This window comes from Poecilia reticulata, linkage group LG10 (genome assembly GCF_000633615.1).
Source record: "Poecilia reticulata strain Guanapo linkage group LG10, Guppy_female_1.0+MT, whole genome shotgun sequence".
Lineage (NCBI taxonomy): Eukaryota > Metazoa > Chordata > Actinopteri > Cyprinodontiformes > Poeciliidae > Poecilia > Poecilia reticulata.
Genome location: NC_024340.1, coordinates 29,570,692 through 29,586,518, shown reverse-complemented (window position 1 = coordinate 29,586,518; position 15,827 = coordinate 29,570,692). Strand labels below are relative to the sequence as shown.

Here is a 15,827-nt window from a genome sequence, read left to right as displayed (position 1 = left end):
TCAACACGGCTGCATTTCTTCTGTCCATCAGCCCAGATGATCTTTATTGTTGCACGGAGATGAACCTGCATCACGCCTGCTAGCTACAGATTTATGCACAATTTGCGTTCTTCTCCATTGTTAGCCTTTTTGAGCTCAACTGTTATGTTTCTTTGATTGTTTTTATTCGCCATTTCCTGTTCGTCTTATTTAAAGTACTTTGTCCACCTGAAATATGCATAAAATTGATATAATTAAGACTGACTGATCTGTGAAATCACCAGAACTACATAATAACCCACTAAATACTGAGAAGTCAGACCTTTTTCAGTCTGTTTAGATTGAAGGACCTCTGCGGCTGTGCTGTAATGTAAGAGTGAAGCTGAAATAACATTTCTGTTCTGTACAGCGACAGGTGGGCCTCTATGGATTAGACATATTTTTCTGTCACATCCTACATATCTTGATTTAACTGAGATCTGGGGGGATGGAAGGCCACATCAAGTTAAATTCATTGTCATGTTTCCTCAGATCCTTATCAAACCATTTCTTGCCAAGTGACAGGAGGTATTACCCTTCTGAAATAGATTGGCGCCATCAGGGAATAATGTTTCTATGACAGCGGCTTTCTTGTTTATAATAATGTTTATGTATGTGGTGCATGTCAAACATTCACATGACAGCTTGGCTTTCTCCCAGAGCATATTTTAGTGTCCATCTTTCCAACATAGGCACACATGGAGCCTGACAGGAGGGCAGATCTATCTCTTTGTTCCATGATCGATTTCTCATGACCATATTGGTAGATATGAGTTGATCTGATTGATTCAATACAACCCGTTATTAAGGTACAGCAAAGTGTTTAAATGTTATTTGCATTGTTGAAGTTGTTGCAGTTATCACTTATGCTGTCTCTTTGGTGTAAAATTTTGAATGAGATGACAGAAAAGATCTTCATGTTGGCTTGGATTAACAGAGTTCTGCCACTCCTCAACTTTTTCTGTTCACTGATGCTCAGCTGGCTATAAAAAGGTTATAACCAAGGCAATATTAGGAAAACAGATAGATGCATTTTCACTGTGGGTTACTGTGATAACAATATTGGTCAAAACTAAGATTTTCTCTACTCTTTCATTTTATTATCTTAGTGGAAGCCAACTTTATTCTCTCTGAGCATAACAGTGACTAAAATTTATATCAGGTGTTGGAATCAAAGAGGGCAATGCAATCAAAGCATGAATGGACTGGACCTAAAATCCAAAAGTCTGATTTTACACACTAATATTGGAATAATGATGGTGATTCAACATTGTGCAGCTGTGACTTTCTGTCACTTACCTGTAAAAAGAAACAAAAAAAGGTCTCATTTGGCAAAAACATGACGCACTGACTTAGAGTGGAAACTAACCCGACCATTCACCTGGATGGTGAATGGTCTGTAAATCAGGAAGTGAAGACTTTCTGCCCAAGCAGTCAGAATAATTAACAGGAAATATATGTTTTTAGATCTCTTCAAATCTGAAACAAACACCAAAAAGGGAATATATTTTGTGCAATAAGTACCTAAGAACTCCACTTACTTCTAGCAGGTGTATTTTTTACCAAATTTTTGGATCAAAACACATTAAATAAATTGCGTAGATAACATTAAAGGTTTACTAGAAGTATAATCTGTTTTATTCCTTCAGCAACAGTAGGAATAAATGTGGCATTTCTGTATTGAAGAACAAAAAATTAGACTAGGTTATTTTTATATACATCAAGGTTAAGCTGTAAAATCTCATATCAGTTGATCCCTATCAGAAACCCTTACATCAAAATTCAAAGGTTTCCTTCATCTTTAAACCGCATGCTGTGTATAATATCCCTTCCACTTTTTACCCACAGCCACTCATAACTTTTTAATTAAGTTATGACTACTCAGTGATCATACTCTGGCTTACTCTGCATTGAAGTTTAAAACAATTTTAAAAACTGAAAATACTGACAACAGGTTCTTACGTTAAGATCCTCCAGGTTCAGGGAGTTTAGATACTGGTTGTTCCTTTTCCATAAAATAGGCGGTCTCCGCTCTCCTGTGATGGCGCAGGTCATCACGGCGCTCTGCCCAACGGTAACTGTTGTGACGCTGACTTTCTGCTCATCTGGGAGGTTCAGCAGGTAAACATCTGTTTAGGAGGAAAGAAATTATGTTCAAGCAGAGGAAGGTGGTTGTCTTCAAAGTGCTGGTGTGAGGACGCTTCAGTTGGACAGCAAAGAATTTTATTTGAATTATGAGGAGCGTTAGCCCAAGAGGAAACAAAAGGTTACATCATCAGTTTGTTAGCATTTTGGATAGTTAATGTAAAAATGAATAATTGTTTTGATACCAACTGATATGAAATGCTTATATCCTAATATGTTTTTAGCCATATCAGCCAGCTCTAATGAAGCTGAGTGAAATCACAAAGTCTTGCTGTAAGATAGACTGTAGGTTTGTTTTTTAGAGAGGAGACAGAATAACAAGAAATGTACTTCAGTGGCCATACTTCAGAATAATATTACTCAAGAAAAAAGGGAAGTAAAACAACTGAAGAAGATACTGAAGCAAAGGTAATTAGTTATAATCCACCTCCAGAAAATAGTAAATAAATTGGGCTAAAAGATAATAATTGTGAGATCTCTCATTTTGTTGAACAGAGACTGGTCAGATAAAACAAAATGCTCATTTTTAATGTGTTTTTTGCTGTCAAATATTTACTGAAAGTCACTAAGTTTACAGCTCCAATTTTTTGATACCTTGGCTTTGAAAACAAACCCGACTCATTCAGGAAGCAGCTGCTCTTCTTTTCTGCTGGCTGCAGACATCTCATCTTACTCGTGCTGCTTTGTAACTTGAAGCCGGCTTATTTTTAAACATGCTTACTGTCCTGCAAGATTAACACAAGTCAGACTTTTTGTTGTTTCTTAGTTGAGAAAAGGGACTAAGAGAAGAATCTGTACATCCGTTCAACTGACCAGAATTACTATATTCCTCTTTGCATTCATGATTTAATTATAAAAGACCTGGTGGTCAGAAGGTAGGACAGCTTTGCTACCTGGTGCTTTGGAAGAGACCGTAAGGGCAGTGTACACTCATTCATTCTTTGGTATTATGTAATGTGGTCCGTGAGATGATGATTTTTAATCTTTCTCTTGGGTAATGAACAATGGAGCAAAAGGAAACAGAGACTCAATTTGTTCTGCTCCTCAGGGCATGAAATACAAAATCTAATGAAAGAGAAGGTCCAACAGACAGTGCTCACTTGCCACAGCCTGGAGAATAACGATGCAAGCACCTTTAATTAAAGTGAGACTGCTGTCGTTCGGAGACCAATGGCTTCTCAGATGTCTTTAAACTTGCCTTTGGTCTGCTGTATCTGTGTTTTTGTTGCATCTAAACTGAGAATTGGGAAAACGTGTTAGATGTTCGCCAGTCAGACAGGAGACATCAGACGACTCGTTCCAAGGAGAAACTGCAATCATTACGCCGTTTCCGACTGACTCATAATTTGTGGGGTTGTATAAAAACCTAATTAAAATTTTTGCCTTCAAATTTAATTTGACATATTAAATGAATTAAAAGTAGTCAACTAGTTACAGTGGAACAAACAAACAGAAATCATCCCTGTTCCATCATTCTGCAGTCCAAACACAGGCAGCACAGTTCCTGTCCTGCTCCAAAATGACCACCACTCTCAGCCAACCCCTCCAACGGCTGACAGAGACCGGTCGTGATGAGCACCTAGAGGATGGTGCATTGGCAAGTACTTACATCAGACTGCATCAAATATTACAGGAGTTATTGCACAGTCCACAGCATATACAGTATAATTCAGAATCAAGCATTCCTAAAGAAAAAATAACTTCAGAATTGATGGTGGCATTGGATTTTTGGATTTTGGCAATTAAAGTGATACCACAAGTTTAGAAAAAGTCAGGAAAATGTTACATTTACTTATTAAAACATGTATGTTGATAAAAGGATTTATGTTCTTCACCCAAAAATCCTTAATGCCTTTGAAGGAGATGAGGAGACACCGGTTCTTATATACGTATATAGAAGTTGAGCTACAAAAGAGAATGACACTTTTTAAGATGTAGCAAATTTTTCTTTATTTAATAAAAAAATATTTTTGAGTGGTTGACAATTTCTGCTCAGCATCATGAAAAACTGAGACTACTTTCAGCACAACTCTAAAGAGGATCAAAAGTTTTACAGTCCTTTCACAGTCAATCTTTGAAAAATTGTAGGAATATATTAAATTAATACAATTTGTAACTGCAATTACTAAAATGTCAATAATTTGTTACAGCAAATTATTCTTATCTGTTTCGCCCACTGGGAAATCCCAGACTCCACACAGCAGGAACGTCAGGTGTTAGCTTCTTTAGCTCACTCTCAATAAACTGCCTGGATTCACACCAACGTTTAGAGATCAATTTATAGGTAATATTATGATAATAGGTAATGTTATGACCTCACAACATCAGGTTGTCATTAGCACCTCAAACTACCAGCACCTCTGTGTTCAGAAATTCACTGGGCTGTGCAAATGTTTTTCATTTAGTTTCAAAACACTTATTGGTTGACAAAGATTTAGTAAAGAGTCATTTACCAATTTGAATATATTTCACTACTTTAGCCAATTAAAGACTCTGGTTGCCTGTTTACAAGCATAATAATTTCTCCTCCTTTGTAGATAGCTTGCATTTTCTCAAATAATTAGTAAAAATGCTTTTCTGTTGCTCTGTTTTTGTTCCATATTACACTTTATTCTTTTGGAAGTTAAAATTTACTTCTTGTGTTTGTAACAGTGTCTGCAGCACATATGAATTCTGAAATCTGAAGAATTGCAAAAATGACCAAAAAAAGTCAAACAGAAAAAGATATACCTTAGTTAAAGATTGTTTAACCACTGACAATGTTACCATTTCATTTCACAATGATACTTTGAGAGAGAATCCAATATAAGGAAGAAATTTCACACAGATAAAAAAAAAAGATTAAAAGCCTACAAACATTTAATCTAAGCAACAGTAGAAAAAATAAAGATAAAAGATTAAAGCCAGTTAAGAATTGAAAAAATGGATCTTATATCAGTCACACATTAATAATTGTCCTCCCAACACTGATAACTGAGCACATCCACACCCAATGTTGCCATTTGGAGCTCTTTGATGTGCTAAGGTTGTAGTGGGTGGATATGCTGACAAAAATCTCCTTCAATAATGTCCTCCCTAACCATTCAATTACAGCCTCCTTGTATCTTAATGCTTCTGGAATACGCTGCGAGCAACAAACTCGATTTGCCGCTGATCCCTGAGGGGATAGAAATGTGTGAAGTTATAGTGAGAATTTAAAGAAGAAAGTAGGAAGACTGTCAACCAGGCAGGCTCCATCACAGCTTTAGCAGCTCGGTGGAGGAAGTAGTGGAGAAAAAATAAAAAATGAGGGATAGTATCCGACCTGAATTAGAAACTCTTCAGGGAGATGGGAGTCTGAGCTGCTGGAAGCTGGCACGGCCCAGCTCCACCTCTGTGAGAGATTTATCAGAGGAAGAAGTGGCTTTGCCTTCTTATTTCGGGCTGATTTGAAGCCGGGGGGACTGAGCCCTCTGGGAGGGATCAACCTCCACCATCCAACCTATAATTAGTGATTAACGGGAAAGTCCAGACTTTTGATTTACTCTGCACTTCTCCCAGGATGGGATGCTGGTCAGTGACACGGTGAGAGGTAAATCACCAATTGTTCTAGAGGCAACAAGCTTGTCAGAGAAAAACAGCCTGGGACCAGAGGATGGTGCAAAGGGCCGGCAGCATGAAGACAAATTACACCAAGGTTGCTTAACCAACCCTCTCACTCCATCCTCCATCATGCTCCGTTGAGCTCCTTCTCAAATGCTGCTCACTCACTTACTCAGTTCCTCTTCAACAACTTTCAGTCCTAACACACTTCTCTTCGCCTCCATGACATTCATTTTTACTAAGCTCACACAGATATGTCATTTCTTTATCTGATGGTTTGAACCGTTGGAAGCAGATACTTAGATGCAGGCCATAAAGAGACTTTTTTATCCCTTAACATCTGATATTAAATCAGACTGAGCTTTATTTCCATTTCAGATCTTTTTGGAATTCTAAGATTTTTTTTTTTTTTTGGTGAATGTCAAACTTATGCAAGTTTTGTTTTTACTTCAACTTCACATTTTTATTTTGTAGAATTGTATTTTTAACTTAAACGCTTAGGGCAGACGTTTTCTTTTACAACAGAGTACTAGAGCCACTGTAATAAAAAAATAAGTAAACAAATAAAATGACAAGAATAAGAGCCTATATTCATTATACTACAAGAATAAACATGTATGAGAATAAAGTCGTAATATTACAAGAATAAAGTCATGATATTATGACTTTCTTCTTGTAAAACAGAAATCTTGCATACAGAAACCATATTGTAAATAATGTTGGAATATTTTCTAAATGTTATCTCCAGTTTTTTTCCCCTTCCATTTGTCATTAGTTGCCTAAATTATTTGAAAAGATTCCTGAACCATAAATGAACTTAAAACATTTAAAAAGAACCGCAAATGATGACAATTCATGCTTTTGCACTTTATTTTAGAATGTGCAGAAATTCAGAAACAAGGAAATTCAAAGCAAAAATACATGAAAGCTCAATGTGGCCATAATAATTATTAGTATTCAGAGGTGAAATGAGTCAACACAAATTATAGAAACAATTACTTGATCACAGGCTTCAAAAACAGCCATTATCTCAACACGGTCTTTCTTGTACATGAAAGTTGTAGTAAACACATTATGTATAATAATATTCAATATGCAGTCACACCATTTTTCAGACTTTAAACATTTTTTTCCCAGACAGCCTGAAAACTGGAACAAAACAAAGCAACAAAAATCTTAAGTGGGATAAAGTCAGTACATTTATTAAAAAGAATTAATGTACATAATGTACATAAAAATGTTTTGTTTTGTTTAAATTTTTAATCTAGTCTTTGATTTTTAAAGATATAGAAATACATAGCATTTCAAACCGGACACCAAGCAGGACCAAGCAGAGATGCAGAATTTTCACCATATTTGTTGTAATGAAGCCTCTGCAGATTTACCTGATATTCTGGATCACCGTTTCAGTTTCTGTCGAGGAGAATGTGACACAGCATCTCCTAATACTCACTGAAAGAACAGACATCTGACTGTACTTTCAATATATTGTGCCAAGAAGGACAGATACTTTTCTTCAGTTCAATCTGTATAAAAGTTCAGTTTTAGTTTCTGGCACAGATATTCAAGAAAGGCAATGACCTCTACATATTGAGTTATTTTAAATCAAAATTATTATTATTTTTTTTTCTATTTCACATCCATCCTACTTTCAGCAAGTTTTCACGTTAATTGTTTGGTTTAATTTCATATTCAATTTGATCTTGTAATATAATCTATAATTTTCTGTTTTAATTATCTAATATTTTATTTTCATCATTTAGTTTCCCCTATAGTTAGAGTGTTTTCTGTAAAACTGTGACATTTTCATGAAGTTTATATTCGTCTCTTGGGATTTTCTCATGATATTATGACTGTCTATTAAAGTTAATTACAATCACTTTATTTACTCGGTTCATCATTCTGTGAAGTGATTGAGCTGGATTACGTTTTCTTTGGTTTTAAATTCTATAAATCACTTTACGTACGTTGGGCTACATTGCATGAAAACATGCCTTATGAATAACCTTTTAAAACTTTATAGGAAACAGTTTGATCTTAAAACCAAATTGGTTAAAAGAAGAAAAGAATAAAATATTCCAAGATGATTTAATATTCTGTTTCGACTTTGACACAGGATTTCTAATCAAACTCTCATGCTTTGACCTTAAATAATTTTGATCATGAGCTCTCTTTCTGCATGTTATGTTTGTATTTCATCATAAAAAAATAATGAAACTACAATCTGGACCCTGTTTATCTCAGCTTCACATCCTTTAATTTCAACCTAACAAGCCGATCTCTGTTTGCTTTGATGGCTTAACTTCAAATCTGCATCGTCCGAGGCAATCATCCGCCACACTGCACAGGTGAATTCATCAGCATGAATCACGTCATGCTGATAAAGAACTAAAACATCAGATTCTGCACCTTTGATGTGGAATCTGAACATTTCCACTTAAATTTAATTATTTTAACACTTTCAACAGAGACGATCACCGACACGACGAGCGGTCTCTAGAGGATTAATCGGCTTCTTGTGCTAGAGTTCCTGTTAACAGTTTTGTTTATTCAGGAAGGAACAACAGTGTTTCAGCAGAGAAAAACACGTTATTTGAGGGGATAATCATCTCCGTTCTCCTGAGAACATACCTGTGCATGTCGTTGGAGTGCCAGGTATTTATTTTAGCATTTCAATTCAGAAAGGAAAGCTTTAGATTTATTACACATAATGATCTATTTCAAGTATTTTTCTTTTTAATTGTGATGAATATGGCTTACAGCAAATGAAAACCCAATTCCTCATATTAGAAAATTAAATTCAACCAATAAAAAGATTTTGATAAAGAAATGTGAGCGTGTACCAAGAAAAATAAAGTTCATTCTCTCTAAAGTTGTAGTTGCTGTCTGTACTTTGTGAGTTTCCCACAAACTGTTAAATGCTCATTGCTTCCCAGTCCTCTCAAGGCTTCCATTATCCCTGTTGCCTGAGCACCTTTTGTTTTCGTTCCACTCACCTTTCTATTTCTGAGAAACTGAATTTTCTATTAGAAATGAACATTGATCGGAAACAAAAGACCCAACTTTGCAAAGCTATTAAATGCAGCTGCTGAAACAACCTGAGCATCCACAACTCTCATCAGTCATAGGCTGACCATCTTTATGCCACTGCATGCATGGCTGAAGCAATGCACAGAAAGGAAGCTGACTACTGACTGCAAATACTGTACAGTGAATATACATCTCACAAGGCAGATTTTTTTATTCTTCAAAGCATTTTTAGGCTTCATTCCAGTCCATCCAACCTTCATTTATAAGCACTGAAAACAACCTGAACAGGACCAAATTGCTGTACAGTTAAATAAGTTAAAAAGCAAAAATCAAAAGCAGTAAAAGTCAGAAAATACAAGCAATCAGCCAAAAAAGCAGCATGAAAATCTAAAAATATAAAAATGACCTTAAACCAACATTACGGGGTGTTAAACGTTAAACAAATGGGTTTTAAGAATTTTAAAAACAGACAGAAGAGATGCCTGTCTAATTTCCAGGAAATCTTTTCACAATTTGGTAGCTGCTACAGCAAAAGCTTGATTTCTTGTAAGTTACAATCATCTGATCAGCTGACCTGAGAGCCGGTGGGTGTATCAGCCGGACAGAATGGGGCAAGGCCATGGAGAGCTTTAAAAGCCAATAAAATAATCTTAAATCTTAGTGAAGGGAAGCTAAAATGGGGAAAATGTGCTCAAACTTCTGAGTGCCAGTTAAATGACTAGCTGCATCATTTTGTCGCCTCTGGTGACACGTGATGGACGTAGCACTGACCCCTGCATTACGGTAATCCAACTGAGTGATAACCAATGAATGCGTTACTGTCTCAAAGTTGTGATAGGAAAGAATTGGCTTCACTTCATCCAGCTGCCTCCTTTGGAAAAACAAACATTTTTAACATGATTGTTGAACTTAAGATCCAGGCTCTACTTTGACCTCCAGATTTGTGACAACCGGATTAATATGCTGGACCCAGCCATCTACAAACATGTTGGGGTCTCAGTGGGTTTACAAAAAACCATCACTTTGTCATTTTTGTCAATTAATATTTTTTTTTAAATACGGCAAGTAAAATAACAGCCTGTAAATAACATTACAATTTATTAACATGCACCTGTACCCGCTTCCATTAACCTTTGAAATTTTAAGATCGCTGCAATACTTTTACAAATGGTCTTAGTGAATGCATTAACTCTGGCTGATAAGCCTCGAGTCCATTTCCAAAGCAGCTGTAAGGAGAAATCCTGAGAGGCCTTCAGCATCAGTATGCAGCAGAGCTTCACAGGATGCCTAATTGGACTTATTTTATCTCAGCTACCATGTGAAAAACTTATAAAAAAGTGTAGCTTTCTGCAATAACTGATCACAGATCACTTAGTCTAGGCTGTGTTGAATGGCTTTGTCATATTTCTGCAATATAACATCGATTTAGACGAAAGTAAATTGTGTGGTTCTTCATTTCTTGTTTAGTAATTAGTGACAAAGGTTTCTTTACAATGAGACAAAATGAGACATCTGGTTATGTGTGATGTGTGACAAATACATTCATCACTTTGATTGAACAGATTTACTTCAGAAAAACAATAAATCTGTTACGCACATACAAGCAACAGCTGAACAGCAGCAAGAATTCAAACCATTTTAAACCAACAGCTTGAAATGGATGAAGAGGCATATGAAATGTCAAGCGTTGGGTAAGTAGAGCAGACTTGTTAACCCTGGACTGCTAAACAATCCCCACAGACAAGAAAGCATTTCCACATTTTTTATTAAGTGCATGTTAAAGCAAGAAATTCAGAACTCAACCTTCAGATGCAAAATCCACTCATTTAAAAAGAATCAACCATCTCACGTCAGAGTTTCAGCAGAAATGTGAACTCAGTTAGAAATATCTACTCACCATGTCTTCATTTCTTTATCATGAAACTGGGGCTTTTAATCAGAACTAATGACACGTGGCAAATGCAACCCTTAGCAGCTGCTCGCTGTTTGCCTTCTTTTTTCATGTTTGTTTCCACGTAATCCAATATTGCATAGTCAGCGGCATTAATCAAAACAGTAAAAATAGTGTCAAGATAATTAACTTTTTGGATTGTAAATAATTTATAAAGACAAGTTAATTAGTACTCTGAACGTTTTCATGCTTTTTTCAAAATCTGTTTATCGAATTGGTGCTTTGATTTCCCTGCTTCAAATACCAAAAAGATTCAAAAACCAGAAATACATTTTAAAATGATTATTTTCAAGTATTTGGGAGTTCTTCTGGATGTTTTGAGCTGTTTATCGTGACCTTTTCCCTGAGACTCAGACACTTCACAGCTTCCTGTGACAATCTTCTCCTTTTGTTTGTGCAGATTTAAGGCTTCCGCTGACAAACGCAGCAGAGAAGCCCCAGAAGACAATCACGCCACAGTCAGGGTGGATTTTTTCCCGCCTCTATGAAAGCTTATCTTTTTTTCCCACTGAATGCAAAACACAATGTGATGCTACAGTTATACTTTAGGCATGTCTGCCACTTAAATTCTCCATAAATGAGCATTGGCGCATGTAAATTCATGGTTCCCTTCCATTATTGAGTATTGCCACCAAACTGTTTGCATCAATCACCATCCAACTGCGTTTCATCTCTCCTCTTGTCAAGATTTATGTTGTTTGTTGTGGTGTTCTAAAAAGGGAAGTCCTGATGCAGTTCCAAGTATCAAATCCCATGATTAGAGTCTTGGTCATGGGATTTTTACAGTGAGTAGTATCAGAATCTCTGACTCAACTCAAATCCCAGCATTACTGTCTGATTTTATGTTGGCTGCAAACAAAGTTTGTGTGCAAACTGTGATGAGTCAGATTCGTAGAATTAGTGAAGGAGAAGGGAAGGTGCTTTGACTTTCAAAACAAACACTACATTTAAAAAGCAGGAGAACATTTTTTCTGCACGTTTTGTCAGTAAAATTAATTCCAAGTGCACAAAAGTAATTGTAGGAGCTGAATTATCAAAAAGTCATATCAAAACAGAGAGTAAACATGTAAGCATTAGGAAAATCGCTATGTGGGAAAATAATAAGAAAAAGACAGGCTTCCTGCTGAATGTGTTGGCAGAATCTGGATATTGTTGAAAACATCATGGCTGGTTGAGTTTATGCAAGACTTTTCATCGTGAATCGCCCTGTGACTCTTCCCTGTGACTGATTCATCAGCATCTGTGACAAAAATACTGATCTAGTTGTAATTATTTCATGACAAGAGACATGAAAACAAAGAGAACTGGTTATGCATATGTTAATGTATGCATATGTTAAAGTAGTGGAACATGATATTATGTGGTGATCATTGTACAAGGCCGTAAAAGCATGGTTAAATATTTTAGAACAGTATGACAGTCTATGCTAAATACCATAATGTTGATACTCCACACTTTCTACATATCTTAGGGCCATTTGGTCTTTTTACAACTATGACCTTTTATACTAAAAGCAAGAAGCAAATCATCTGTTTTTGTCAAAACCCTGAGGGGGTATTAAGAATTTTATCACTGCGTGACAAAAGACCAGGTAATTTCAACAGTTTAAATGACAGAGTGTGTTTCAGTAAAGCATGTCTATAAATAAATACAAGTTAAAGTGAGGTAATAATCCCCAGCGGTAATGGAATAACCTTTTCTACTGTAAACACAATAAAGGAATGACTGAAGGAAAACATTTACATAAAATACTTAACATTTTAATAATTCATTCAATAATTCAACAAAAGACCTGCAGGTATCTTTGCAGTAGATTTTGTGTAAACTCCCTTTATTTACTTTAAATCTCTCTAAACACATAAAATGAAAGATGCCTGAAAATAAATTGATGAATTAGAAACGATTTTAACACCCCTCCTCGCTGCCTGTGGATGGAATCCTCAGCAGGGGTTTTGACAAGTAAAAGCCTGTTGCATTTTTGCTCTGCCACGCAGGCTGGATAACGGCAAACTCGACTTAATGGAACCAGCATTCCCAAGAGGCGGCTTGACTGATGTCTAATTATAATCTTCCAGGAAGTAACAAGTGTAAGTCAACCAATTTCAGCACTTGGCAAACTTTCTGTATATGTAGGCATTACAGCAGACTCAGAATCAAACAAGATGAGAAGTTCATGGAATTACAATGAAAGAATGAAATGAAGAGTAAAACTGCCATGAAGTATTACAGAAAAATGAAATGGGGAGAATCTATGTTGTAACTTTCTCTGAATTAAGATTCATGTCAAAATGATAAAACAGAGGAAAACACTTTTGAGAAGAAAGTGAATTTTAGAAAAACCTCTAAAACAAGCCAACCAAACAAGGATGTACAACATATTCACTCAGCTTAGATGTAAAGTTCGATTTAAACACAACCAATTTTGATGATGCCTCTGAGATAAAATGTAAACTCTCACTGAAAGTGAAGTACACTTAGAGACAAAAGCACTTTTATGACAGCTAACATTCCTGCAAACCTTAGTTCATAAAGACGCAAAAATAAACAAGTTACATCTGCTGGGGCTTAAAATTAATACCTTGACATCCTGGAAAGGGTGAGCTAAGTGCCACCACTGGGTTGAACAAACACTTTACTTCAGAGTATTAGAATTTCTTGTTTGGTGTATTTAGCAAGGATTTCAGATTTTAAAAGGTTTTTCAGCTTGTTTTCAGTTTAGTACTGTAACGTTCCCATTCGTCATCTAAACCCGATGTCCTTGCAAGGTGCCCATGTCCAGCAGACTGGGGTTGAGAGGTGGGGTACACCCTGGACAGATCACTTCATTTCTTCTTGCTCGAGAGCAACTGTTTAACATTTTTCAGCCACTTCATTTTGAAAATTCATCCATAGAAAGGTTTCTAAACTCAGTGAACAAATTAGCAAAGATCTCATAAATTGGAGCAGGTCAGGTCTAACCTGAAACATGGCAAATATAAGTCTACAAGCTTTTACCCAAGCACTGAAAAATGAAGATGAAGCATATCTCCAGTCCAGGTACAGTGCAGTTTGTAAACTCAGTGCTTTAGTCAAGGTTCCGTTTTCCTGCATTACTGCTACCATGCTCTTTACAGAGCTTCGGCTGAGAAGTCAAGAAAAATGTTTTCCAACAACCTTCAGTAAGTCTGGCTGGGTCTTTCCCTTGACAACAGCTACATTGTCAGTGGTGTTAAGGTCAGACTAATTTTTGTTATTGGTACTTTTGGCAGTGAGTGCAAGTCCTGCTGAAAAATAAAATTAGCATATGCATAAATCATGTCAGCAGAAGGAAGCATTAAGCTTTCTCCTGGTAGGTCACTGTGTTGACTGAGATCAGAAACACAATGGACCAGCAGACACCATGGAACCCAAATCCTCACCTGTGGAAACTTCAGACAGGATGTTTTTGTGAATCTATTTCTACCACACTTTCAAGAACCTTGAAAATTATCACTACATTGCTGCTTTACAGAGAATATTAGTAACTAGACAAGATTCCAGGGCAGTAAGCGAGACAAACCTATGCATGGTATGATTCTCCTCTTGAATTATTGTCAATCACTATAATATTACATCTTATATTTGGTGGAATTTACATATGACTTTAGGTCATTTATATTAGGAAAATGATAGATGAATGCAGGATTAGCAAAATAAAAAAAGTCAGCTTGAGAAGTACTAATGGATGAAAGGTGGTTTTTAGTCTTGAAGTTGATACGATTAATAAAAGCAATAACATTTAAACTTTTGTTGCCTATTATACTTTAAAAAGCCCTAAAAAACAGATGCTGGCACCTTGCAATCAGCTGTTCTTAAAACCTTCCTAAACACTTTTAAACTTGACCAAGTACAGTGGCTTTAAAATACATTATGTCAGCATCTGTTGTAAGCAGGTGAAATTACATTTACTTAACAATCACTTCAAATAAGTTACTCTCCTGTATTCATGCTGGGATATTTGCTGGAGGCATGCATATGACCATTTCCTGTTTTGTGCCATTATGTTTTTGTTGGCTACTGATGAGAGACCTCCGTCTGAGCATGAAGGGTTTCAACTACTAATAACTTGTTTTAGCAAAGTGCTGATGGCAGAGAACACTACAGACTGGAACACATGTAAGCACACAAAAAATCTGTTTAAGAGCACTTGTGAAAATTTTCGCTCTAATGCTGTTCCATTACTAAGAGGAGTGTGGACTGAAAGGATGTAATTCTAGATATAGGTATGTCTTGGAACTCATCTGGATATTGGATGCAGCATTAATGCATGGCAGGTGCAGATTATGACATCTAAATGAAAGCATAACCATCTAACTTCTGCATAAATTATGCTTTATCTGCTGAAAAAAAACCACAGGACCATATGGGCCAATGTGAACAGCAACAGCATACTTGAGATGATAGGATACAATTGAACATATATATTTTTTAAATGCATTGTGTAAAAAGATCATTTTTTGTTGTTGCATTAAATCTGACTAAACATTCCCCATTATCGATTGGTCTGGATTATCTATCAAGCAAAATTATTTTGTTTATTAAGTAGGAATATTGAAGAGAGATTTTAGAACATTAATTACTTTAGATGCACCATTTGCTTTGCTTTCTAGATACCTGAACAATTAAACAGTTAAGTGGAGTGTAAACAACATAGGAATGCTTAGCGATCGAGTCATTTAGGAAAGAAACGGATTCAGAGTTCTTAAGATGAATGACGTTTTGTTGCAAAATTTCATCAAATAATCTGTGTTGTATGATCTGCTCAACATTCAAAATGCTATTGCAGCTGTTGTGCACAAGTGTGCACAACTTCCAGCAAGCAGAATTTCCACAGTTTGATTTTTACGGGCTTCAGTTCTGCCACGCCCCCTTCATTTCTGTTCAATGGGAGCAATGATTGTATAGTCCGCATGCAAAAAAAAAGCATAGTGTAAAAGCAAACCGCACCAAACAAACAACAACAACAACAAAAAAACACTTACTTTTGGTGTGGACCAAACAAGCGGACCAAAGGACTTTCCTGATGTGTATACACCCTAAAACTATTAAATATTATTAAATAGTATATACATAAACTTATGAA

At 36.1% G+C, this 15,827-nt stretch overlaps 1 protein-coding gene across 3 annotated transcripts in view; it reads right to left on the bottom strand.

Annotated features, from left to right (window-relative positions):
* fstl5 (follistatin-like 5) overlaps positions 1-15,827 on the bottom strand; it is a 186,918-nt gene that overhangs the window by 60,374 nt on the left and 110,717 nt on the right. For all 3 annotated transcript variants that reach the window (XM_017307175.1, XM_017307174.1, XM_008421086.2), the window contains exon 7: positions 1,981-2,147. In XM_017307175.1, the coding sequence (XP_017162664.1) occupies positions 1,981-2,147 (167 nt within the window). The remainder of the gene's footprint in view (positions 1-1,980; positions 2,148-15,827) is intronic.